General features: G+C 50.1%; 2 protein-coding genes across 2 annotated transcripts; both read right to left on the bottom strand.

Annotated features, from left to right (window-relative positions):
* Nucleotides 1–13,170: 13,170 nt before the first annotated feature.
* LOC311351459 (uncharacterized protein) lies at nt 13,171–21,270 on the bottom strand. The gene is made up of 9 exons (XM_084471608.1): nt 20,541–21,270; nt 19,250–19,471; nt 18,552–18,651; nt 16,843–16,924; nt 16,076–16,295; nt 14,682–15,706; nt 14,515–14,584; nt 13,932–14,097; nt 13,171–13,526 (listed from the first exon to the last, which is right to left on the bottom strand). The coding sequence occupies exons 1-9, from the start codon at nt 21,010–21,012 to the stop codon at nt 13,406–13,408; spliced, it is 2,478 nt and encodes an 825-aa protein (XP_084327734.1). The 5' UTR covers nt 21,013–21,270; the 3' UTR covers nt 13,171–13,405.
* Nucleotides 21,271–22,135: 865 nt separating this feature from the next.
* LOC311351008 (uncharacterized protein) lies at nt 22,136–24,774 on the bottom strand (the record flags this gene model as incomplete). The annotated part of the gene is made up of 5 exons (XM_084471092.1): nt 24,646–24,774; nt 24,407–24,524; nt 23,074–23,158; nt 22,305–22,657; nt 22,136–22,160 (listed from the first exon to the last, which is right to left on the bottom strand). Exons 1-5 carry the CDS (start codon nt 24,764–24,766, stop codon nt 22,136–22,138), a joined length of 702 nt encoding a protein of 233 aa, XP_084327218.1. The 5' UTR covers nt 24,767–24,774.
* Between the last annotated feature and the right edge of the window lie 1,054 nt (nt 24,775–25,828).

Raw genomic sequence — 25,828 nt, 5'->3', positions numbered from 1 at the left:
TCAGTAGCTGTCATGGGGGGGGGGGGGGGTTCCCCTCAGTAACTGTCACTGGCGACTCCCGTCGAAGAACCGGTCCTGAGATCGGAATACCAGCTCAACGCCGGGAAAAAAACCTGCTTTGCTCAATGCGTTGGAAACTGGAATGTGGTCATAAAAGACGCACGAGTAAATTGTGAATGTGATTGTGAAATTGAGGTTGTTTTTGTCCTAATTGCCAAATGCTGTAAATATTGGAAAACGGTTGCACTCGTCAAACTTATTCCATACCCTCAAGTCGAGATTGAATAAGGATTCATTTGCGCCTCTAAATATTGTCCTCCATTTTTAGGTGTGTGGGGGGGGGATTTGAACTCTATATGACTATTCCATAAAACGATATTCATCCACTACTGACGCCGAATCCAACCCTTTGACTCAGACCTGTCCTCTTGGATTTGAACGTGGACACCGGGCACAACCCCGGGCAGAGTGTGTTTGTTCAGGGAAGAACCCGCTCCAGAGGTAAACACGACCCAACAACCAACGAGCACACGACAAAGTCAACACCGCACCGTTTCGCTTCTCCTGGTCTTCAAACCCAAGCGGATATTAAGTCTCCTAACAGCGTTCCCCTTCTGCCCCTGGGCCTGAGGATTATCAAGGCCCCCCCCGCGTTACACAATACACCGTAACCCTGAGCCTCTAATGGACGGGGGAGACCTCCCGGAACCTTGACTAGAAACACAGGAGCGGGTCCCTTAACCCAGCGACCGTCAGGACCGCAATAGGGGGCAAAATGGGTGGACACAAAATGGCAGCGCAAATACAAGGGAAACTAAGGTTCAGCAAATGAGCTCAAAGTCCAATGAATGAACGTGAGGCTAGTCTGTTTATCTGGCGAGCAGGCCCTGCGACTCCAGAGCCGTCCCGCTGCAGTCCAGCGCCCAGCTGGTGTTGTCTGTTCGTGACTCATCTGGAATGCCAAGGAGTTTCCACCCCCACCGTACCCTCACACACACACACACACACACACACACACACACACACACACACACACACACACACACACAAGCACGGTGACAGACAGAGCTGTGCGTGAGGCTTTGCTTTGAGGGCGACTAGGGTTACGAAACAGGCGGGAAAGTCCTTTCCCTAGGTGGGACAGGGAAGTTGGGAATTTCCGTCATAGAAATGTTAATGGTTAAGGATCCCAAAATAGGACCCGTCCCCTGACTGAGATCACATGTACCGTCTTACTGCCTCGTCGGCATTTTATTAAAGCGGAAATGAAACGCTAGATAAAATAATCCTAATTTACAGGATAATTCCCCGCTCCATAACTCCTAAAAAAAAAACTGTAAGGAAACCTGGATTAAAGACATACTAAGTAGTATTCTGAGCTACGTTCTTTCAAACCGGCGCAGCGCCGTCTTGCCCTAGCGTGGCCTGTGACGTCACAACGCCGGTTGGCTCGAGTCCTACGGTAGGTGACGAGCAGAGAACCGCTCAAGACTCGGGAATGGGAAATAAATGAACCCCAAACTAAAAAAAAGAACGCATGGGGGGTTCAGTTCGGTCCCGCCCCTATGGATGCAGCAATGAGTCAAAAACCAAGAAAGGTTTTCCACTTTCATGCTTTGCCTCTGAAGCGGCAAATGGTTCTTGGACACCGAGCTAGAGGCACTGAAACAGCAGATTCCTCCAGCTGGGTGTAACGCGTAGTAAAGGGAGCGCTGTGTGTAAACTGTGCCCCCCCACCCCCCCCACCCCCCCCCCAGTGGAGGAGAGGGGCTGTGAAGGAGGAGAGGGGGGATTCGCCGGACCAGCAAGATGTGTTCAGAGGCTGCTCCCTGTGTGCTGGACTACTCCCATCGTGTGAGGCTGGGCGTACCGACCGTCCGACCCAGTCTACCGGCGGGTTAAAAATAGGTGTGGAGCCGTGAGAAGAGAGCACAGCGGCGACGCCCACCTGACAGGGCCGTCAGAGGGGTCGTTACCTGCCGATGAGTCACCTGTAGTCAGTGACTCAACGAAGGATTCACACCGACGCTTCAAACATCACCACGTCCCGTCTCACGTGTTAAATAGCTACTGTTAGCTAAGCTTAGCTAAGGTTAGCTAAGGTTCCGCTCCAGGGTTAGGGTGACCAGACGTCCCCGGTTTCCGGGGACAGTCCCCGTTTTCGGTAACCTGCCCCCGGCTACTGCTGTCCCCGGAAATGTCCCCGGATTTGACTGTGACTGAAAGATCCGAACCCCCCCCCCCCCCCCTCCCCTCAACAATCCCGTCTGACCGCAAACCCGTGCCCTCCCCCCGTCAACAATTTCGTCCGACCCCCCCCCTCCCCTCCCCGTTTTAGTTTTCTATGACAAAACCACTACATGTTTGGAGGTTTTTACACCGCAGAACCCAAAATGTCCCCGGATTCGGTCTCAGAAATCTGGTCACCTTATCCAGGGACTCCGCTCAGACTTCTCGACGGCAGAGCGGGGACACTTCCAGTATGTTCCGTTCAGGGCAGAGCGTCTGGTGAATACGGGCCAGGGTAACGGTAACGCGGGCCTGATCCCCCCCGAGCTAGTGGTCCACGCAAGCCTTGAGACATGACAGCGGGGTCGAATCCCTCGCGGTCGGCCTTTGAGTGCAGCGACCACACGAGCAGCAGGTGTTGTGGTCAAACCCCATCTATACACCGAGGAGAACTGATGGCTCCGCCGTTACAAACGAGACTTGGAGGTCCTCTTTCTCTCCTCACTGTTGTCTCCTCCAAATAGCTCTGAGCCTCGTCGTGGGTTGGATGTTCCCTCTGAATGTCAGAGGGGTGTCTGTAGTGCGACTGCTGTCTCCGAGGTGTTCAGTGACGCAGTGGAAACATGCCGTCATAGAAAAAGCATACGTTATCGCCAACCGCGAAATGGATGGTAAGTTAACGTGTAATCGTTCTTATATCGAAAAACTTTCCAACAGACTTAATTCTGTATAACACTCGCCAAAACTAGGCCGTGTCATGTCCGCTTTAATTGCACTTTGTGTACGCTACTGCAGCTCATAATGAACTAATAGGGTCCTTTCTAGATCTCTGTTGATCTTTATTCGATTGTATCTGATTCATCAAAAAAATATTTGAATGTTAATACAATTGTGTTGAACAGGCGTACTCTGAGGTGCATGGCTCCAAATACGAGGACGCAGGGTGGTGGTGTTGGAAGGTTTATTGCACAGTTTGCATATATTGATACATGGGGCGGGTTAATGTGATTTTGATTGGTGTTTCTTAACGCTACTGCATTGTCTGAACACGTGAATGAGGAAGCAGGGGAACGTCTTAATCAATTGTTCCACCCCCCCCCTCCCGAAAAGCCTTCTGGCTTACAACACTCCCCCCCCCCCCCCCCCCCCCCCTTTGTGTGGTGTAAAACAGGTCTAATGTCGGGCCACTACCACAAGTGACCTCTGACCTTTGCGTCCCCCGCCACACATCTGTACGCAGCGCAGCCCTGCAGCGGGACAGCGGGTCGACGCCCACACAGCAGCATCGGGGGATCTGAGGAAACAGAGATAAGGCTTTACAACCTCGGGAGGGCAGCCTATTGATCGCAGCTCAGAGTCAATCGATGCTCGTACTACAAACCCAGCCTAACCTCAAAGGCAGAGGAGGCTGCTGCCCGGAGGCTTTATTGCGTCATTTTGTACGTCGTTATTATGTTTTATCTTGTTTTCTCTGTTCCGTCTCTCCATAAAATGAGTTAAATAAAAATCGATTTCTTTGATAAGATGTACAAATATTGTCCTCCTCTACAACTTTTACTTATTCTACGTTCAAAGTTCATCGATTTTTTTTATTCCTGCGGTAGAAACGGGGACTTACCTTCAGGTCGTCGCTTGAGGTGCCTTCCTTTGAGTTCCTCCAGACAGCAGCTGCAGACCACATGTTGGCCCACGGCCCGCGACCAGACGCACAGACGCTGTTTTCTCCACGTGTATACCTCCGCGCCATTGGTCTACTCTCCTGATGACCTCAGTGCTTAGGCCAACATGAACATGTTTATCGTACAGTTGAGTTTTACAAAACAACAAACGTGTTCGTTTTAAACGCGTTAAACCAATCCGAGGGACACAGAGGCCTCTAGAATCATTCAGATACGAGATGGAGATTGCTTTGAAAACAATCAGCACAAGCTTTGTTAAATATTCATGAGGTTATAGCTTAGTATTAATGTGTTTGTGGAAGGCCAAATAAAGAGAGTGTAAGAGTACATTTAAAAAGAGAGAGAGAGTTGCCTGATAGAGTGCATGTTCAGCAGATCAGACCAATACATTGATTACAAGTTTGATGCTTGAATGGTTTTGTAGAGCGACTTTCTATTATTAGTGTGAGAGTAGACCGACCAGTGGACTGGATTCACTGGTCGATGATCAACAGGTTCTATGTTTTCTGTAAGCTAAGAGATGGCGTCTGTTTTTTCTGTCTGACTCTGACCCTAGTTTTTGATACTTGGGATAATCGTTGGAGATTAAACATAAGAATCCATATTCTTCTTCTTCTTCGGATTACAGACTCATATAAGGACTCGGGGAGGATCAGTGCTCTGAGTGATGTGACCAGAGGGGGGGAGAGTCCTGCTAGCCTGACTGGCTGACTCAGTTATGGGAGTGGTTCTCCAAAGGGGCTGCATGGTATAACTGTTCAAACTTTGTCCGATCCCCAAAGAAATGATTTGGGATTCAGCAGACATTCTGCATCCAAAGCTGAGAGTGCTGAGAACAATCAAACCATGAAATCAATACGGGAGCAACTGGAAGAGTTTCCAACACAGCCAGCGAGAGTACGGGAACGGGACAGCTGCAGGAATGAGATGGGTGAGTGTCTTCCATACGTTTTTGCATTAAATTAGCAGTGTGAAATCACCCTGATCACATTCTGTTATTCTCAGGAGGTTCTGTTGAAAGCCTCGACCCAAACTTTGCCCAATCGGCGATCTGGAGAGGGGGCCTCAGGTCATGAAGAACAATTGGTAACACATAAAAGTTTTTATCTGAAATAGAAGGACTAACAATGATAAAAGATTGATAGAAATCTGCAGGGAAGGCTTCAGATGATAATATGTTGTTGATTAACTTCCAAACGGATGCTTCAAGTCCACGAGTGTGACTCTGATTGGCAGTTTTTTTTTCCGAAGCCAAGGCCATATTTCATAATCGTTGGCTGCCCAGCCGAAGCTGTTGGTGAAGGTGTTCACTGCTAAACGTGACTGTGATTATCAGGATGGTTTCCGGAGGCAAGCATTATATTGATATTGTTTGTAATGGCATAAAGTTTAAATATTAATACAACCCTAAATTGAACTAACCCTGACCATCATTTCTAACTCTAAGCCGTAACCCTAACACTACCCTGATAACTAAATACATGAATACATTCACCCCTAACCTCACCCTAACACCTCCATCTCTAATCTCACCCTAACCCTAACCATAACACTTAACTGTACCTTAACACCTAACCCTAAACTGTACCCTGACGTTAACAAAGATCTATCACCTAACCCTAACCACCAAACTAACCCTAACCCTAACCACCTAACTAACCCTAACCACCTAACTAACCCTAACCACCTAACTAACTCTTTCCCTTTCTCTAAGCCCTTAACCTAGGACCTAACCTCCCCCTAAAACCCTCAAACCCAACCACAACATAGCTCACTCTAACCCCTAACCCCCTAGCTGTACCGTAGTGTCTAGCCCTAACCCCTAACCCCCTAGCTGTAGTGTCTAGCCCTAACCCCTAATCCCCTATCTGTAGTGTCTGGCCCTAGCCCTAACCCCCTATCTGTACCCTAGCGTCTAGCCCTAACCCCCTATCTGTAGCGTCTGGCCCTAGCCCTAACCCCCTATCTGTAGCGTCTGGCCCTAGCCCCCTAGCTGTACCCTAGTATCTAACCCTAACCCCTAGCCCCCTAGCTGTAGTGTCTAGCCCTAACCCCTAACCCCCTAGCTGTAGTGTCTAGCCCTACCCCTAACCCCCTATCTGTACCCTATTGTCTAGCCCTAACCCCCTAGCTGTAGTGTCTAGCCCTAACCCCTAACCCCCTATCTCTACCGTAGTGTCTAGCCCTAACCCCCTATCTGTAGCGTCTGGCCCTAGCCCTAGCCCCCTATCTGTAGCGTCTAGCCCTAGCCCTAGCCCCCTATCTGTAGCGTCTGGCCCTAGCCCTAGCCCCCTATCTGTAGCGTCTGGCCCTAGCCCTAGCCCCCTATCTGTAGCGTCTAGCCCTAGCCCTAGCCCCCTTTCTGTAGCGTAGTGTCTATCCCTAGCTGGCCACCCCCCCCCCCCCCCCCCCCCCGACGCCTTCCGTCCCTCCGGGGGGCGTTCAGCTCAGACGGTGAACGATGTCTTCCTGTGGGCCTCGAGGCGTCACCTCTCTCCAGGGACGTCTCCTCTCGTTACCCCTCGCTCCTCGTTTCCTCTTTCTCACACTGTTCTCTCCCTCTAACTCGATCGCCCCTCCCGTCCCTCCCTCCCTCCCTAATGCTATCTGGACCCTCCCCGGTCGGGTTAAATGACGTCTCTCTCTCTCTCTCTCTCTCTCTCTCTCTCTCTCTCTCTCTCTCTCTCTCTCTCTCTCTCTCTCTCTCTCTCTCTCTCTCTCTCTCTCTCTCTCTCTCTCTCTCTCTCTCTCTCTCTCTCTCTCTGCTGCGCTAAACATCCTCGCACGCCCACATCTCTCTGCTCTGCTGTTACCAGAGCTTACAGAGGATTATCTCGACCAGAGACTCTACAGGAGCTACGACCAAATCACACTTTTTAGGACGATTCAAGATGTGACGTTTTACAGTTTTCTACTTGTTGCATTTTCCAGACCGTAGGATAGTTGACATTGTGTTTATGAAGACGTAAATGCAAATTATAGATAATTATTACTGTGTGTGTGTGTGTGTGTGTCTATATGTGTGTGCGTGTTAGTCAACGTGTGACTGCGTGTTGGTCCAATGAGTTCAAGATGCTTCAGAAGGGGGTTTTATCTGTTGTGTTTTCAGTTCATAATTACACTTTCTCTTTCCAACACAGCAGAGTTACGTGATGATGTCATCTGTGGCCCCAGATGGAATTGTGCCGTCTCACTCTCTCTCTCTACCCCCCTCTCTATAAATGTCTCTTTCCCTCTCTGCCTGTCTCACTCTCTCACCCCCCTGACCGACTTTTTAGATATGTTTAGCCAGCCAGTCATGAGGGAGATACGGTCACTATGAGGGGAATCCTGACCGACCTCTAGATGGGCGCAAGCTCACCTCCCCTGAGACTAACCAGAGCCATGTGCAATAGATACACGCTCTCCTTCCTACCCTGTGCCAAACGTTTGCAACACAATTAGAACCGTGCACTTCACCTTACACTTACTGCTCCTACCGCTGTGATTTGGTTTTAGCGTTAAGTTTGCCGGCCTCCTGACCTTTGACGAAGTCAGTTTGCCTTGCGGGAAAAAACCGAACTGTCTGCCTCTCTCCCTCTGTCTCCCCCTCCTCCCCCCTCTCTCCCTCTGTCTCCCTCTGTCTCCCCCTCCTCCCCCCTCTGTCTCCCCCTCCTCCCCCCTCTCGCCCTCGGTCTCTGCCTCCTCCCCCCTCTCTCCCTCTGTCTCCCCCCCTCTCTCTTCCTCCCTCTGTCTCCCCCCCCCCTCTCTTCCTCCCTCCTGTCTCCCCCCCCCTCTCTTCTTCCCTCTGTCTCCCAATAACTCAGGTTTATTACTAACCTTTGATAGAGGGACAAGGTGACACAGGACAGACGTGTCATACTGACCCACACACACACACACACACACACACACACACACACACACACACACACACACACACACACACACACACAAACACACACACGCACACACACATTAATGTCTTCTGTGATGGTGCCGTCTACTGTAGGGCTCCATGTATCAAATGAAATGTTTATGCAGGTGTGAGTGTGTGTGTGTGTGTGTGTGTGTGTGTGTGTGTGTGTGTGTGTGCTTCAGGCAAGGACATGACACCCGTTTATCACCGGTGGCATGCCCTTGACCTGAACGGGCCCCTGAGTGTGATGTTGTGTGAGGGCGTTTGTGGGGAGAGTATGCATGCATATGTGTGTGTGTGTGTGTGTGTGTGTGGGTGGAGTATATGTGTCTGGTTCTGTGGTGTTTGGTGGAGCTGGTGTCGGTGTGTGTGGTGGTGTTGGCTAAGGTGGTGGGGTTGGTGGAGGTGGTGTTGGATGTGTGTGGCTGTGTTGGGTGGAGGTGACTGTGTTGGGTGTGTGTAGTAGTATCAGGTGTGTGTGCTGGTGTTGTGTAGAGGAGGTGGTGTTGTGTAGAGGAGGTGGTGTTGTGTAGAGGAGGAGGTGGTGGTGTTGTGTAGAGGAGGTGGTGTTGTGTAGAGGAGGTGGTGGTGTTGTGTAGAGGAGGAGGTGGTGGTGTTGTGTAGAGGAGGTGGTGTTGTGTAGAGGAGGTGGTGTTGTGTAGAGGAGGTGGTGTTGTGTAGAGGAGGAGGTGTTGTGTAGAGGAGGTGGTGTTGTGTAGAGGAGGTGGTGTTGTGTAGTGGAGGTGGTGTTGGGTGGTGTTAACACCACAGGCGGGTGTGAGGTCCAGGGCGTCTCAGGGCTCTGCTGGACTGCAGACTGTGTCGCTGAACAAATGTTTTCCTCCGTTCATCAGATCAGTCCTCAGAGAGCAGCAGCAGGTCGATGGCCGCCAGACGCTAACAGCATCATCCTGGGCTGCGATTGGCCGACGGCAGCGGAGCCTCCATTGATCCAGCAGCTCTCTGCTGGATCAGCCCTCCTTCGTGTGTGGATGAATATTGATATTGGCCGAAATCTGCTGTTGTAATCGCGGGGTATTTTTAGTGCTTGGTTGCAGTTTTTTGGGGGGTAAAGAATTGATATTTAATTAAATTTCCAGATTTTTTTTTGTTTGAGTCAGCACCAGAATTTCCAACGAGTCATAATTTCCTCCCTTCCATCTCGAGAGGAGCGTCTGAGGGGAACGGATCAATACTCCGTTTGACTCACAACGTAAGCTACAGTTTAGCTGCATACTTTGCGCCAAAGAGATAATACAAATAAAATAACTGTGCACGCTTCATAATAAATCATAAAACATTAATAATGGCTTCAATAAGTTAATCGTTTTTTTTTTTTCTCTGTCAAGCCTGTCCACTATCAAGTTTTAGTTTCACACAGACATCACCATCAAAACAAGTCAAGTGTGGAAGAAAGCCAGAGACTGGCCTCACAATGTGTGGACAACGCCCTCTGGTGGTGAACACCCTGCATTACCTCCCCTACTGGGAATCAATTAAGAACGGAGCCCACCTGATCTGGTTCAGAGGTTAGTGATTTACAAAGCACCTTGAAAGCAAAACAAAGTACGAACCGTTGAGAAGTGCTGTACGTAGAAGAACACTGAAGCAGCATCAGCACATGAAGTTAACAGGGCAGAGAGACAACATCAAACCAAGTGTTTGAGCTTTGTTGTAGAATATTGGTGTATTTTAGTGTCTACTGATACCAAGTGTTATTTACAACATTCCTCCATTTGTTATGTCCCAACGAGGACGAACCAACTCGGTTATCTGGGGCATAGCCAGGGCCATACCTTATCAAGGGAGACACTGCTCCTGTTCTTTTGTTATTTACATTTTCTTATTATAATACTCGCCCCCAAACCTTCGGTTCGGTGAGAAGAGGGATCGACAGCCAAGGAGCACGTCAGGAGACTGTTCCTCATCACACCTACACTATATATTATTCAACCTAAGTCTGTATCTTGCTGTATTACATCCTGGAATAAACCATCCATTCGACCCTCTGACCCAACCTGTCAAGCTTCCTTGATTTACACTGAAAATAATTACTACTACAATTGGGAATATAGGCTACACAACGCAGAGGCTATACGAACAGCTTAGAAATAAGATGAAATCTAACATAGTGGAGTAAGACTATATATACTCAAACTATAAAATAACGAATAAATCATGGATACACGTAACGGAAAACGTCAGAATAAACAAAAGTCAGGTATACAATAATTTAAATAAATAAGAAAAAAATAATATCTGCAATCTGCGTCCCTGTTAGTAGGCTACCATTTGATCACAAAATCATACAACCCGTATAATGTCGGTCAGACCTACAGAGAAACGACACCATCCATACCGACGGATAGGAAGAGGGTCATGGATCAATACTGGTTACCACCTACCTACCCTGTAGGGAAAGACCCTCACAGCCGCTTAGAAGTCCACTGGTTTCCTGCACAAGCCGCTCAGAAGTCCACTGGTCTGGTTCCCACCATAAGTCTCCTCCGTTCACACCCGCTGGACCAGCCCCCCCGTCTGGTTAACGACGGGCAGAGACCCTGGCCTACAGTGGGCCTGTCTGTGGTCGCCATGGTTTCTTGTTAAATGGACCCCAGAGCCCCAGAAATTAAAGACAGTTTGTCACGATGAAGATTGTCTTTTCAAATGTCTCCCACAAAGCGGGCTGTTCGCTCCCTTAATATATATATATATATATATATATATATATATATATATATATATATATATATATATATATATTTGGGTATATAAAAATATTTCGGTATATATTTTTCCTGAATTCCAGCGCCCTCTGTTGGATTCTCAGCGGAATGACACGCCAGCACCCCCAAGTGATCCAAAAATGTTTGGCTTTTAATCCCCCGTCATTCCATCGGAAGATCACAGCAGGTTATTGTGCCCATATAATCTTGCATTCGGGGGCCACAGATCCCCCACAGTTCAACTGGGGTACAACACTGCCACGTAACAAGTGTTAAACCTTTAGGGAACTTTCAAATAGCACTGAAGTGCTTTATTTCTAAAGAATTTAAATGGAATATACTTTTATTAACTAACAGTTGTATTTTATTTTTTTGGTTGTATTTGGTCAGGTTGTTTTTCTCTCATGTATGTTGTATTTGTGTTTTTATCACTGCTGTAGAGCAAATTTCCCTTTAGAGACAAATAAAGAACTGAACTGAACTGAACTGATCACAAGATGGCCGTTCCAGATACAGAGGAAAAACAACCAGCGCATTGTAAATTAGTCTGTTTTTCTGCATTTATTTTGAACAGAAAGAAAAACACAAGACGTGATTAAATATATTTAGAGAATCAACATAGCAAAGTTAGAAAAAAAATCTTTTTTTTTTTTTTTTAAATGTACAGGATATTAACAAAAGCAGACATTTTCAAACTGCTGTAGGTAAGACGGGAGCGTCGCGAAAAAGAGACGATTTCAAAAACATCAACAACCCAAAAAAAAAAGTCCCCTGAGAGTTGTGGCATGGTTGTGATGGCGTCCCGCGGACCAATCACAGAAGAGCCTCCGTGACGGTGGCCTCATTGTTACAGCGTTTAAACCAAAGACGCTTTTCATTTTCACTCAGTTCCACTCACCGACGGCAGACGGGTGGCTACGGCTCAAATGCTAACTCAAAAAATCATACCTACAGCATCTTTTAAAAGGTCCCAGTTAACACCGCCAGGTGGGAGTGGGACTACAAGACGTTAACAAGACGTTTGGAAAACCTGCCTCTTCCTGTGTTCTGTTTTAGTGACATCACAAGCGGGCGTGTGTCCACCTAGATGTGTGGCTGGATAGATGAGCTGAACGTCTGCTACAGTCACACCGGGGTAGGCAGCTGGTGGACCGATCCATCCAGCACACGTCTAGGTGGACACGCCCACCCTGTGACGTCACTAAAACACAGGAAGAGGCCGATTTTTTTCCAAACGTCTCGTAACGTCTTGTAATCCCACTCCCACACTGGTGGCGTAACATGGGACCTTTAAAGAACGACCAATCACCCCAGCATTAGTATCAACCCCCCCCGGTGAGACCGCGTCCACACCACCGCGGAAAACCACTCCCATACATACTTATTAAATTAGCCCCCGTCTACCCCCCCCCCCCCCACCCCCTCCAGACCCCACGGCGGGCCCCCCCTCAGGCCCCCACGGCGGGCGGGCGGGCGGGGGGGGGGCCTCAGGACTGCGGCCCGCCCATCCCTGAGGGCTGGGTGTCCTGGAGGAAGTGGGCCAGGTCCAGGTGGTCGGGGGCGCCCTGCCCCCCGCCGCCGCCGCCGGCCCTGCGGGCGTGGTAGCGCTTGGAGGCGGCCCGCCACGCCTCCCTCTGGGCGCTCTGCGTCTCCTCGGGGAGGTCCAGGATCAGCTTCCGCCGCTTCCTGTTGCCGCTGACGACGCTGTTCATGTGGTGGTGGTGGTGGTGGATGCCGCCTCCGCCGCCGCCGCCGCCGCCACCGCCGTTGTTATTGTTATTGTTGTTGTTGTTGTTGTGGGTGGTCATGGAGGCGGGCATGTAGCAGCCGGAGGCCGACGCCCCCAGCGGGTGGAGCTGCCCCTGGGGGGGTCTGTGGGCGCGGAGCCGGGCCATCTTGCGGGCGTAGTAGCGGCGGGACGCTGCGCGCCACGCCTCCCGCTTCAGCCGCTGCGCCTCGTCGGGCTCCAGCCGCTGCCTGCTGGGGGGGGGGCACAAGGGGAGGGGGGGGGGGGCACAAGGGGAGTGGGGGGGGGGGGGGGGGGGCGGAGCACAGGGGGGGGGGGGGGGGGCGGAGCACAAGGGGAGGGGCGCGGTTATTCATTTGTTATTTGAAGATTGATTTAGGAGGGTTTTTGCGCTTTTACTTGTGGAGTGAGACCGGACGGTACGGGAGAGAGAGGGTCGCTGCGCTTCAGTACCTTGCTGGATATAAACGACATCTTATTGTTGTATTCCAAATATTGTATTGAAACATTTTCACAAGAAGAACATTTGACTTTTGACCAGTTTGAAGCATTTTTGCCGTGATCATATATTTGTAACTGCTGTAAACTTGAGTTACCAGCCAAGTGCTGTAAAATAGATGAACACATGCTGTTGTGAGACATTTACACTGAGATGTTACAGCAAATATAATTGACAGTGGCAGCCTAACAATATGAACATTATTTTACTGGATGCTGTTAACAGGTCAAGTTAGAATGATATACACCTCAGAATGCTAAAACAAAACCAATTAGGACAATCTCACAAAGCACAAAACAGAGCTTCTTTTGGGGAAGGCATTTATTAAGGCAATAATATGCATTATTATTAATATGCATGCGTCCGTGCATGTTCAACAAAAGGCAAACTTGTTGTTCATGTATTTTAAACATTGCAATCACATATAAAATCTTGCAGAGGACCCAAAAGTTATTGAAACACTTAAAATGGACAGAACATGTATATATACTCTCGGCAGTGAACCAAACACAAAATATAATCAAAACGCAACAGCGGTGTGTCTGTGTCTTTGACAAAAGGAAAAAAACGACTCCTATTTGGCCGTGGAGGGCACGTAAACTACATCTGAAATGAAGAACGAAGGAGTCACACAAACAGCCAGTCAAAGTCTATGAGCCGGCGGAGGAAGGCGGACACGCGCACGTCGCTTGTGTTCTTTGAGGAGGGGGCCTTGGTCCCCAGGGGGGGGTTCAGTCCCAGGAAACATCTGGAAGCACAACACAACGTTCATTTCTTTGTTCCACAATGAAATCAACGCATGATGTGTAATACGTTGCGCGAGTGAAGCAGGAAGGGATCAAAATTGGTATTGCAACTGAAACACCCCCTAACCTAACCTAATCAATATTGAATCAAATCGGCAATCAAATTGAATCGGGACCTTGTGAATCTGAATCAAATCATTTCGGGGAATCAGCGTTGATTCCCAATGCCCTACTTATAAGTGAGCTTCTGTAGTGGCCATTGAGTCTTCCACTCAACTTTCAATTAATAATCTCATGTTTGAATACATCGTTTTTTTAAAACACATGCAACAGGATTCACCTGATAAGCAGTTCATGTTTCTAACGGCTCCGCCCCCCCCCCCCGGCCCGTGAGGAGAGACGCTCACCTCTGGATGAACTCCAGCGTGCACGACGCCCCCTCCTGGTAGGCCAGGTTAAAGGCGTAGTACACCGAGAACAAGGCCGCCAGCCCGGCCACGAAGTCAGGGTGGGCCGGCACCACCACCCGGCCCTCCATGCTCAGCATCCAGCGGCCGGCCGTCAGCACGTCCCCTGGAACAGAACCGCTGATCAAAACATCGTCTCTCTCTGTGACCCCCCCCTGACCCCCCCCCCTCATGTACCGCCGTACATAAGGGGTGGAGACGTGCACCTGAATTAAAACACACTAGTCAAGCCAACCGTAAACTATAAAAGAAATGCATTATCGAACATAAGTTGATGTGTTTTTTTGCAGGATATATTTAAGTAAAAAATAACGCAAACATCCTGTGCAGTGATGTTGTGTTTTTGAAAGACTGGGCGGGTTCTTCTCGCCAGGTTTGCTTGTACTCCTAGTACTCCTACACGGGTCCTCGCTGTGATTCGGACCGTGCATTTGATCGGGGGGGGGGGGGGGGACCGTGCATTTGATCGCGTCTGTACCAAAAACAGACGCGACCACGCAAACAGCCGGTCGGGTGCAGCTACCTAACACGATGAGCCGCGGTGAGGCGGGCAGCTCCAAGGCCCGCTCCGCCTCCGCTGCCGTCGCCAGCACCTAGACGGCGGAACAAAGTCGGTAAACCGTGAATAACGAAGTGCGATTTAAAAACGCATTATCACATCAAGAGAATATATACGAACGTGCCACTCACGTCAGCCTCAAGTATGAGTGCTTCCACCTCCTCGTTCAAGTGGGCCATGAGGAGCAGCACGGCGCACGGCCCCACGGCCGACCCCTCGCCGCTCCCGAACCTCCTCAGCAGGGCCTGAACCCGGGCGGTGTCCGTTCCGACCGGCTTACGCTCGAAGAACTCAACGATGAGCCTCCCCTTCTCGGCCAGCGCCCGCTCCATCCTCTCCAGGACGGCGACGCCCGTGAGCCGCTGGAAGTGATCGCACAGCCCCCTGGGCGTGAGGAGACGGGGCCAGGCCGTCCTCAGGTCCACCACGGACGGCGGCGGGCGGGCGTCGATGGCCCGACGTTGGAGAGGGTACGTCTCCTCCGTGAGGGGCCCCACGCGGCCCCGCTGCGTGGGGCCGGCCCCCGGCCCCCCCTCGGCGCCGAACAGCTCCTTCGTCTCCCGCTGCTTCCTCCTGAGCGGCTCGTCTGACGCGTGGTGGGGCGGGCGGCCGGGCTGCCGGCGCACGCAGCCGTAGGGGTCGGCCGGCCCGCGAGCCGCCTCTTCCGCCGCCTCTTCCGCCGCCGCCGCCGACGGCCTCTTCGGCTTGCGGTGCCGCGCCAGGGCGTTGCCCCGGTTGACGTGCTCCACCCTCGTCTTGATCTGCGCGACCAGGGAGCCGTAGCCGCTGCCGACCCTCGTGCCGTCTCTCAGGACGTCGGCGAAGCTGTCGGGGTACTCGCGCACCATCCTCTTGGCGACCGTGACGCAGTCGGCCCTCGTCGGGTTCAGGTCCCTCAGGCGCATCTCGTCGACGACGATGCGGACCATCTCCCTGCGGCTCTTGGGCGTCGGCCGGTCGTTGAGCGCCATGGCGGCCGTGACGCAGGCGGGCATCCGGGTCCAAGGGACCACAAAGCTGTCGGGCCAGGAGCTCGGGCCCAGAGTCGACCCGTCGGGGCTGGGCCCGCCGGGGGGGCTGTGGGCCGGGGGCGCGGGGCTGGAGGCGCGGTCCTCGGCGGTGGCTGGGTCCGCACCACCGAGGCTCACATACTCGTCTAGAACAAACGAAAAAAGACGCCTTTCAATTTGATTTGTTTGTGTGCTTTATAAGTATTAAGTGGTAAACGGTGAAGGGATTTGTATCTAGCTTTTCCTAACCAGTGGCCACTCAAAGCGCATTCACAATACCGCCTAACATTCACCCATTCATGCACACACACACACTCACACCGACGGCAGAGTCAGACCACGCAGGGCGACAGCCAGCGGGTTCAGGAGCGGTCAGGGTTAGAGGGCGTCTCGCTCAGGGGACACCTCCACACTCACAGCTAGGAGGAGGAGGAGGAGCCGGGGGGATCGAACCAGCGACCTCCTGGTGACCAGCCGACCCCGCTCTAGCTCCTGAGACGCGCGGGGACACGTACCGTCACCACGCCAGGCGCCCAGCAGCCTGCGGCACTGCAGAGGGGTGAGGATGTGGTGCAGATCTGCCTCTCGGACCAGCTGCAGGTCCCCTTCAGACTCCACTCCGATGACGGACAGCTGGTTCAGAAGGGCCTGCAGCTTCCTCTCGGGGAGGGACGGTAACGCGGCCAACACCGCCGGCGTCACGTCCTGCGCCATCTCTGTCCCGTCGTCACCGATCTGGGAAAGTGCGGTGGCATGTGATAAATGCTGTGCCATAAATCAAGGTGGGGGGGGGGGGGGGGCGATGCAAAGATGCAACTTCATATTGACTTTGACTTTAAACAGAATCATTCTTGCTATCGATTTTAAAAATAAACACATTTGCATAACTGTTGCGTGCAAGGTTAGGAGAAACATGCAGTTCTCGAGACACCAGACTAGCTTAGTTGGCTGACGCGACGTTACAGGTAAAGGACGGTTTAGCTGACGGCTAACTGGTCATCTGCTTCTAACTTCTATCTCTCCTTTGAGCCACTGTGTGTGTGCGCTGCAGACTGTTACTAGAACGTACCGTTACAGTAAACCACAACGATCAATCGAGTCAAGCAAGACTTTCTACCAACTTATGTTGCAATTACTGCTCTGAAAAGGTCGTTTCAAACCCGACGCTCCCATGCATTATCTGAATACGAGTATTTTCTGGACTTGTACATACTCGTACATATAAAGTTAACAACAACTTCACAATTCATCCAAACACTGTGGAGGAGTGCACATCTCTCACCATGTGAGGAGGAGGTCCTCCTGTCCTCCGTCGGTCGCTCGGCGCGCCCGGCGTCCCCGTGGCGTGCGGTGGGTTTCGTCGCCTGTGTTGAATGGCGTTGAACGCTTACAATTGCTCCCAACTTTATAGACAATTGTATATTTTCGCATGAAATAAATTTGATTTAATTTAGTAACACGAATACTTGAATAATAGCTTTACAATTAAGACAACAACAACGGGTTGTTGCATTTATTAATTTCCCCCCAAAACCGGACCGTCTTAAAACAAATGCACTTTGTGCTCATTCCTTATCAAAATCACAACATCTAACTGTAAAATGGTTTGTCATTTTACCTGAAAAATACCAATAAAAATTATCTTTAAATCTTCTAACCGTGACGCATCGCACGATGCAAGAAAATGATAGCGTACAAAGTATTGTATTATGAAACAATAAGTTAGTGTTCGATTTGACTGTAGAAAACACAGCCATTTGTTACAGTGTGTACAGTAGAGGCTTTGTTCCACTATTGTGGTTAAACTCTCCACAGAGCCTCAGACTATGAGCCATGAACATGAGCGTGCTCATGGCTCAGGGGACAAGAGCAGCATGCGTAGAAGGGAGGAGAGCGTGGGATGAGGGAACGACGTGACGGGTGATGGAGGAGCAGAAAGGAGAGTGGAGGCTGTAGTCTGACAGAAGTAGAGCAGCTGCTCTTTGCAAACCAAGCTTTCTCCATCTCTCTTGTTTATCAATGACCGGAACGCAGGTTTAGGTTTAGGTAAGATTTAAAAGGGTATAGGTAAAAATAGAATTACATATTTGATGGACACTCCCTTCACAAAAGTATCAAAATCGACGTGTACATTCTTGATTGTCAAGTCAAATTTTAATAATATTTATAAAAAAAACAAATCTTTCCTTCTTTGCTTGTTAATATATGAAGTGTATGTTATCAGTGACTGCAGCCAGGAATTCTCGCCTTCCAACTCATTTTTAATTCCAGCCAGGGCCAACCGAAGACACGGGATTTCATATTTTGCATTTGCTCAAAACAAATACAAAATATGGAATCCTTGTTCCACAGCAGAAGGGGGAGGAAGAGTAGAACAGCCCCATCTGGTTTCAGGTATTTAGAGTCTCTCTTAATAACTGAAAATAGATGCTCCTCCCTATTCTACTGCATTTCAAACAACCACGTATCCAGTCCAATAAGGTAGCCTAATAGAACATATCATATGTTATATAACATATCATAGTAGACAAAATGTGCAGCTCTACACAATTTGTATTAACAGACATAGATTATTTTGATAGATGGGCATTTGTTTGTTTGGGTTTTGTCTATAATTAAAACTATGGTAAGGTATATTCGTACTCAAGATGGACAAGTTTCTAAAACAAGATAATTCAACTTTTTCCCCATCTATAAAATAAGATGTTTACCCTCAAGTCAAAAATAATAAAATAATGTAGACAAGAAGCACATGTCAACGGCCCACAGTGCAACGCAGGCAGAGCAGCGGACCGGCCGGCGGTCACAGGCCACCTCACAGCGCACCGTCTCCTGCAGCAGTAACAGCCTGACGGATGCTTCTCCAGAGAGCCGGAGCTTGGGCACCTTGCTGGCGTGGTTTACTTTTAAAATCGAGGTGCACGGTGCTGCAGCAGCGGGCGACAGCGCTGGAGGCAGGGGCAGGCGTGGAGACACAGCAGGGCAGCTCACCTCATCATGTGCTGCTCCGGGCCGCCCAGCCCCAGCGGCTCGGGGCCCGGGTACAGGCCTCCTCTGAACTCCCCCACCAGCGCGCCGTGACCCAGCATCCCTGGGGGAGTTCAGGGACATTTAATCAACAGTGTCTCCGTCTCACACTTGTTTTGTTACTCAGATGAAATGAGTCGGGGCCACGCCACCACGTGTTTAAGAGCTTCATATAATGACTGCCTGTTTTCACATGTTAAGATCTTCATACGACATGTTAAGATCTTCATAGGACCTGTTAAGATCTTCATAGGACCTGTTTAGATCTTCATAGGAACTGTTAAGATCTTCATATAACAACTGTGTGTTTTCTACATACTACATGTTAAGATCTTCATAGGACCTGTTAAGATCTTCATAGGACCTGTTAAGATCTTCATAGGAACTGTTAAGATCTTCATAGGACCTGTTAAGATCTTCATAGGACCTGTTAAGATCTTCATAGGACCTGTTAAGATCGTCATAGGAACTGTTAAGATCTTCATATAACAACTGTGTGTTTTCTACATACTACATGTTAAGATCTTAATACAACTACTGCGTGTTTTCTTCATATGACATGTTAAGATCTTCATAGGACATGTTAAGATCTTCATAGGACCTGTTAAGATCTTCATAGGACCTGTTAAGACCTCCAGGTGACTGGGCTGTCTCTGTCCTACCGTGGAGGTCGCTGCTCTCACAGATGGCGTCCGTGTCCGACGGCTCCTCCTTGATCACGGGGCCGTTGGACGGCGCCGGCCTCTGGTCCAGCGGGGCCGAGGCCTCGGGGGCCGGCTGCACCGCGGGCTGCTGAAAGGAGGACCTGATGGCGGGTGGAGGAGGGACCCCCAGGTCCTGGCTCTGGGCGGAGACCTGGGAGGGAGAGGTGTCGAAGAGACCCACTGGGAAGACAACAGACAACAAACAAACAGGTAAACAAACAAAGGGTTAGCAAACTGGAAACAATTAAACTATTACATTTAAATTCAGGTTGTTTAGCAGATGCCTTTATCCAAAGCAACTTACAATAATTACATTTTACTGAAGAAAGAGAAACAACGATATATCTCTGTGGGTACAGTGAGGATGTTCATAGAACCAAGAGACAAGCACTAACCATCACTAGGTTAACCCGTTCCCCGTATACACTAACCATCACTAGGTTAACCCGTTCCCCGTATACACTAACCATCACTAGGTTAACCCGTTCCCCGTATACACTAACCATCACTAGGTTAACCCATTCCCCGTATACACTAACCATCACTAGGTTAACCCATTCCCCGTATACAGTGTTGTGAAAGTTCACACTTCACATGAACTAGTTCAAAGTTCAGTTCATACAAAAGAAAATGAATAAATTCACGTTCATAGTTCACCAATTCAGTTTTGAATTAGTTCATGTTCAGTTCATTAACAGTTTTTTTAGAAACTGAAGAAAAACTGTTGGAGTGAGTATTCTGTGCTTATCTTTTTTAATGAATCCTCTCCATTACCTGCTGCCCATCACTACAATCTCAAATTGTTGGGGATATTATTTGTTTCAATCATCACAACTAAGGCAGTAACTATTTAATAAACATGTAATCTGGACCTAAGCATCAAATTCAGAATGTCACAAAATCTTAACTAGTTCAAGTTCAAGTCCTTTAGTTAAAAATACGTTACGTTCAGTTCAAAGTTCATAGAAAAATGAACTTGTGCAATGCACAACACTGCCCGTATACACTAACCATCACTAGGTTAACCCATTCCCCGTATACAACATTGCTCTATTTTAAGTGCCAGGACGTAAACATACAACAAGTGCGTAAGAGGGTTAGGGTTATAGGAGTAAAGGGAGCTATGCAGAGTCCAGGTGAACTCTGAACCATTATCCAACAGCATTGACTAACCCTGCCCAGTACTACAGCCGTGTGTTTACGCCGGTCCCTCTGACCCCGGGGGTCGGTTTGACCCAGCAGTACTCACGGGAGAAGGTCATCTCACACTGCCCGTGGTGGGCCGCTGCCATCTCGTCCCCGGCATCCTCACACCCGGGCCTGGGGTCATCGAACCCGACCCCGGGGTCACCGCACCCGGGCCCCCCGGGGTCCCCGCAGTCCGGGTTCTGGAGGAGCGGGTCGGGGAACCCCGAGCCGCAGTGGTCGTCTTCGTCTTCAGCGGCGGCGGCGGCGGCGTCGTCGTCGTACAGCCCGCAGGAGCAGCCCTGTCGCCGCAGGAGCTGCAGCTCCCGTTCGAAGTCCTTCTCCCGGCCGGACAGCCGTCGGATCTCCTTGTCTCGCACGCCGAGCATCCGCTCGTACTCGCGCGTGCGCGCGCCGTTCACGCTGTACAGCACGTTGATGATGGAGTCGATCGCGAGCCTAATTGCGTTCTCAATTACCAGGGCCTCCTCGTCGCGGAGCGGGGGGTGCATGGTCCTGTTCTGCAGGAGGTTCATCGGGACGGAGGAAGAGGGGGAGGAAGGGGGAGGCTCTCTCTCTCTCTCTCTCTCTACAAAGAGGAACCTCGGTGTCGCTGGCTGCTTTGGAGGGTTCAGGAGTTACCGAACACCGAATCCCCCCTAAAGAGCGGAACGGTTCAGAACATGTGATCCGAGGGGGACAGGCAACCGGGCCATGCGAAAAAAAAAACACGACGGTCGGCGAAACAAAACGGCTTGAATGTTGTCCTTTTCACCGGATGATAATAATGATGATGGTTGGCTTTCTTCCTCCCGTGTCCTTTTCTGTTGTTTTCCTAGTAGTTCCAAGTGTATGCTGTATTCCACAGCGCCCCCTGCTGGTCTGAAATAGGTACACAGCGCCCCCTGCTGGTCGGAGTGCTGTACACAGCGCCCCCTGCTGGTCGGAGTGCTGTACACAGCGCCCCCTAGTGGTCGGAGTGCTGTACACAGCGCCCCCTGCTGGTCGGAGTGCTGTACACAGCGCCCCCTGCTGGTCGGAGTGCTGTACACAGCGCCCCCTAGTGGTCGGAGTGCTGTGCACAGCGCCCCCTAGTGGTTGGAGTGCTGTACACTGCAGCAGACCCCACAGCGTCACCTGGTGGACAGAGTGGTTTACTTACACAGCGGCAGGCTCAAAGGGAGCCCGCGGTTTCATACTATGAAATCTTACCCTTCGAGTAGGAAAGACATGAATAATAACAATTTGGATACACGTTTTATTTGTATTGCACTTTTCCTACAAAATGCAGCTTGAACGGTAATTTGTCTTAAATGATCGTAAACATAGTAACCCATCCATCTAAAAATCTCATTTTTTAAACCACATAGTGTTGAATTCCCCTCTGAATCAGTGGGCTCACAGGCTCTTTAAACACAAAACACAACAGAAAAACATAAAAATATATATACATTAAAAAAGGAACTGAAATACTAGAAGAAGTATTCCAAAACGAAGTAAAAACTTTATAAAAACGACTAAAAGTCTGCCTGAACACGCAGCGTTAAAGTCACTGAAGGGCTGCCTCGTCCACCCTCCCAACCAACCAACAACGTAGAAAACTTTATTTTTTTTAATCTTTATTGACTCATTTCTTCTCCTGACTCCGCCGGGTCCGTCTCACCACTGCGCCGCCTGCGTCAGGCTGCAGTACGCCCCGGGGGGGAACGGGACACCGGTCAGGAGCGGAGGAGGTCCCTCCTCCCCCTCCTCCCCCTCCTCCTCCTCCTCCCCCTCCCCCTCCCCCTCCTCCTCCTCCCCCTCCTCCTCCTCCTCCTCCCACCCACACCCGGACCCCGCCCGGCTGGTGTCCACGGCGACCGCCTCCGGAGCCTCTTCCGCGCGGCGGAGTGGCGGGACGACGGCGCACGGAAACGCCACGTAGGACATGTCCGCGGCGGCGAGGGGGATGGCGTGCGGGGGGGGGGTGACGAGGGGGACGAAGGCCGCCGCCGCCGCCGCCCCCACCCCCGCGCCCCCCCCCGGAGCCGCGACGTAGGACAGCTGGTCCTGGGGGGTGGCCTCCTCCTCCCCCCACCCCCCGTGACGGGCAGCCCTGGGCGCCATGGTGATGCGTCGGGCGTCCACCAGGTCTTCTGGGTCAAAGGTCACCAGGTACTCCTGCTGAGAGGACAGCCACTCCTGGGGAGCACGACACAGAGGTCATGGGTCAGAGGTCAGAGGTCGTGGGTCAGAGGTCAGAGGTCGTGGGTCAGGGACAGGAGGTCAGCGGGGGTAAGGTGTACGCGTTCATGTGTGACACGTGTAGAGCCACACACACACACACACACACACACACACACACACACACACACACACACACACACACACACACACACACACACACACACACACACACACATACAATACAATCCACACACTAACACTGACACAGACACAAACACACACACACACACACAAACAAACAAACATACAATACCAACCACACACACTCACAATCACAATACCACCAAGACACACACATACAACACAATACAGACACACACACACAGACACACACACACACACACACACAAGGATGTGTATTCTGCATTTACATGGAGATTGCCTTCATGGTGGAGGAACAGAGGTGTGAAGTAGGGCGCTGGTGAAGGGACGTGGAGCAGAGAGGTCACCTTCAGCCTGTAGGGGGACCAGGGTTCAAATCAGAGGGGAAATCACAAGGCGATGTCAGCACTGAGAAGCTAAATCAATGTGGCTGGTCACTCGCGTTGGTTTCCGTTGGTTGACCACTAGGGGGCTAGCAGGCATTGTGTCCTGGAGAGGCCCTTGGAATGTTGGCACTGGCCGCGGTCCAATCAAATGCATATAAACTGATAGGCAGTCCATTTACCTTCCATCTCACACACACACACACACACACACACACTGCAAGTTTATTACTTTGTACTATTTTTAAGTGCCAGGACGTACAAACATACAATAAGTGCGTACATTAAGTGCCAGGATGTACAACACACAATAAGTGCGTACATTAAGTGCCAGGACGTACAAACACACAATAAGTGCGTACATTAAGTGCCAGGATGTACAACACACAATAAGTGCGTACATTAAGTGCCAGGACGTACAAACACACAATAAGTGCGTACATTAAGTGCCAGGACGTACAACACACAATAAGTGCGTACATTAAGTGCCAGGATGTACAACACACAATAAGTGCGTACATTAAGTGCCAGGACGTACAAACACACAATAAGTGCGTACATTAAGTGCCAGGACGTACAACACACAATAAGTGCGTACATTAAGTGCCAGGACGTACAACACACAATAAGTGCGTACATTAAGTGCCAGGACGTACAAACATACAATAAGTGCGTACATTAAGTGCCAGGATGTACAAACATACAATAAGTGCGTACATTAAGTGCCAGGACGTACAAACACACAATAAGTGCGTACATTAAGTGCCAGGACGTACAACACACAATAAGTGCGTACATTAAGTGCCAGGACGTACAAACATACAATAAGTGAGTACATTAAGTGCCAGGATGTACAAACATACAATATGTGCGTACATTAAGTGCCAGGACGTACAAACACACAATAAGTGTGTACATTAAGTGCCAGGACGTACAAACACACAATAAGTGCGTACATGAAGTGCCAGGACGTACAAACACACAATAAGTGCGTACATTTTTAAGTGAGGGGCGGTGGGGGGGTTAAGAGGGGAGACTAAGCAGACTCCAGGTGACACTCTGAACTCTGGAGTGAGTCTTGAGTCTTTTTGCGGGAGCTGGTGAGCGAGACTCTGTGTCTCTCTGTAGACTCTGTGGTCCTGACGTGAGACATGTCATGGTACGTACAGTACGTCCACGTACTGTATGTCACGTGCAGTACGTATCCGCGACGCGTTACCTGGTGTCAGAGCAGGAGAGCCACAGCAGGAGCGCCGCCAACACACACACCGGCACCAGGACGCCGGCGGTCACCCCGTACACGCCCGCCGGTGACGGTGGTCTCGGGTCTTCGGGGTCTACAGAGAGACACACACACACACACACACACACACACACACATGATTGGTCGGTAATTTACTGACACAGACAGACACACAGATGTTGCGGGCTACCACACACTCCCCGTGATGGACTCACCTTCTCCCCGTTGACTGCACACCAGCGGACTCCACTCACTCCACAGCCCTAGCTGATATCTAGATTTTACCCGCACGCAACAGTCACTTCTCCGGTCGAACAGAGAGCGATCGATAGACATCCATCCTGAATCTGCTGAAAACTACAATTGTAAGAAATTTAAAATGGTTCAGTTCATTCGAAACATCATCAGCACATACGGTATGAACTGAGAGGGGTCCTACTACGGAGGTTCATCTCACTCTAGCATTGGAAGTCAAGTCAGGATTTAGGCAACTATACAAAACATATTTGTAGTTGTGCTTCAGATTTCCGAACGTGTAGATTGATATTTCTAGGGTATCATATGTATATATGATATTATGATATGATATCTCTGTAACGTGATGCTGAAGTTCCGACAAATCTGGAGCACAACTCCAACTATGTTGTTACTAAAATGTAGACTTAGAACACTTTCATCACATCAGTGAAATGTGAAATGAACCACGTCCATATTCCAACACAGTGTGTGAGCCTCACCTCTCTGCTCCCCCCCTGGGCCTTCGGAAGCCAGACAGTGTAGGATAGTTCTCTGGGGGTGACATATCTGTGCAGCTCATATCCGCTCTTCCAGGTGATGTTGAAGCTCTCCAAAGAGCTGGTGATCCTGACGTCACTTGGAGACATCGTTTTAACTGTTGATAGACAACAATCATTTTGTTGGTTCAAACGGGACCCGGGATCACACATGGCTATTTTGTGATAAAAGGGAATAAAACCTCATTGTGAAGCTCCACAACACGTGGACTAAAGCAAAAAAGAACAAACACACACACACACACACACACACACACACACACACACACACGGTTCCTCCTTGCTACATACTGTTCTCCGTTGGTTTGAAGTCGAGTTGTTTACAGCAGCCAGACGAATTGCAGGATTGTACACAGAATTTGTGGTACGAATAGAAAAGCGTGCTTGTGTTGAATTCACAGCGGGAGGAGTTCCCCGACTTCTCAAACCGGCATTCAAATTGTCCCCCACCTCGGGGTCTGAAATAAAAAAAAAGAAGGAATTCATTAACATGAAGTTTGGATTCATCTAAAGACTTGGTGAAGCTACGTTAAATGCGATTACTTTATCATTGTGAAGTTCAACCAGCGGTCCGTGTTTTTGGGTTCTCCCGGTTCGTCCGCTG

This window comes from Micromesistius poutassou (assembly GCF_964030765.1).
Source record: "Micromesistius poutassou genome assembly, chromosome: 8".
Lineage (NCBI taxonomy): Eukaryota > Metazoa > Chordata > Actinopteri > Gadiformes > Gadidae > Micromesistius > Micromesistius poutassou.
Note: the sequence above shows the minus strand (reverse complement) of the source record. Positions and strands in the feature narration are given on the sequence as shown.

Excerpts from the sequence above, each read along its gene's own strand:
- LOC311351459 (XM_084471608.1), bottom strand. The coding sequence starts at position 21,012 with ATGAACCTCCTGCAGAACAGGACCATGCACCCCCCGCTCCGCGACGAG. Across the intron at positions 18,652-19,249 it reads TGAGAGCAGCGACCTCCACG|GGATGCTGGGTCACGGCGCG; the intron begins GTAGGACAGAGA and ends GAACTCCCCCAG. Across the intron at positions 16,296-16,842 it reads GAGGACCTCCTCCTCACATG|ATCGGTGACGACGGGACAGA; the intron begins GTGAGAGATGTG and ends GCACTTTCCCAG.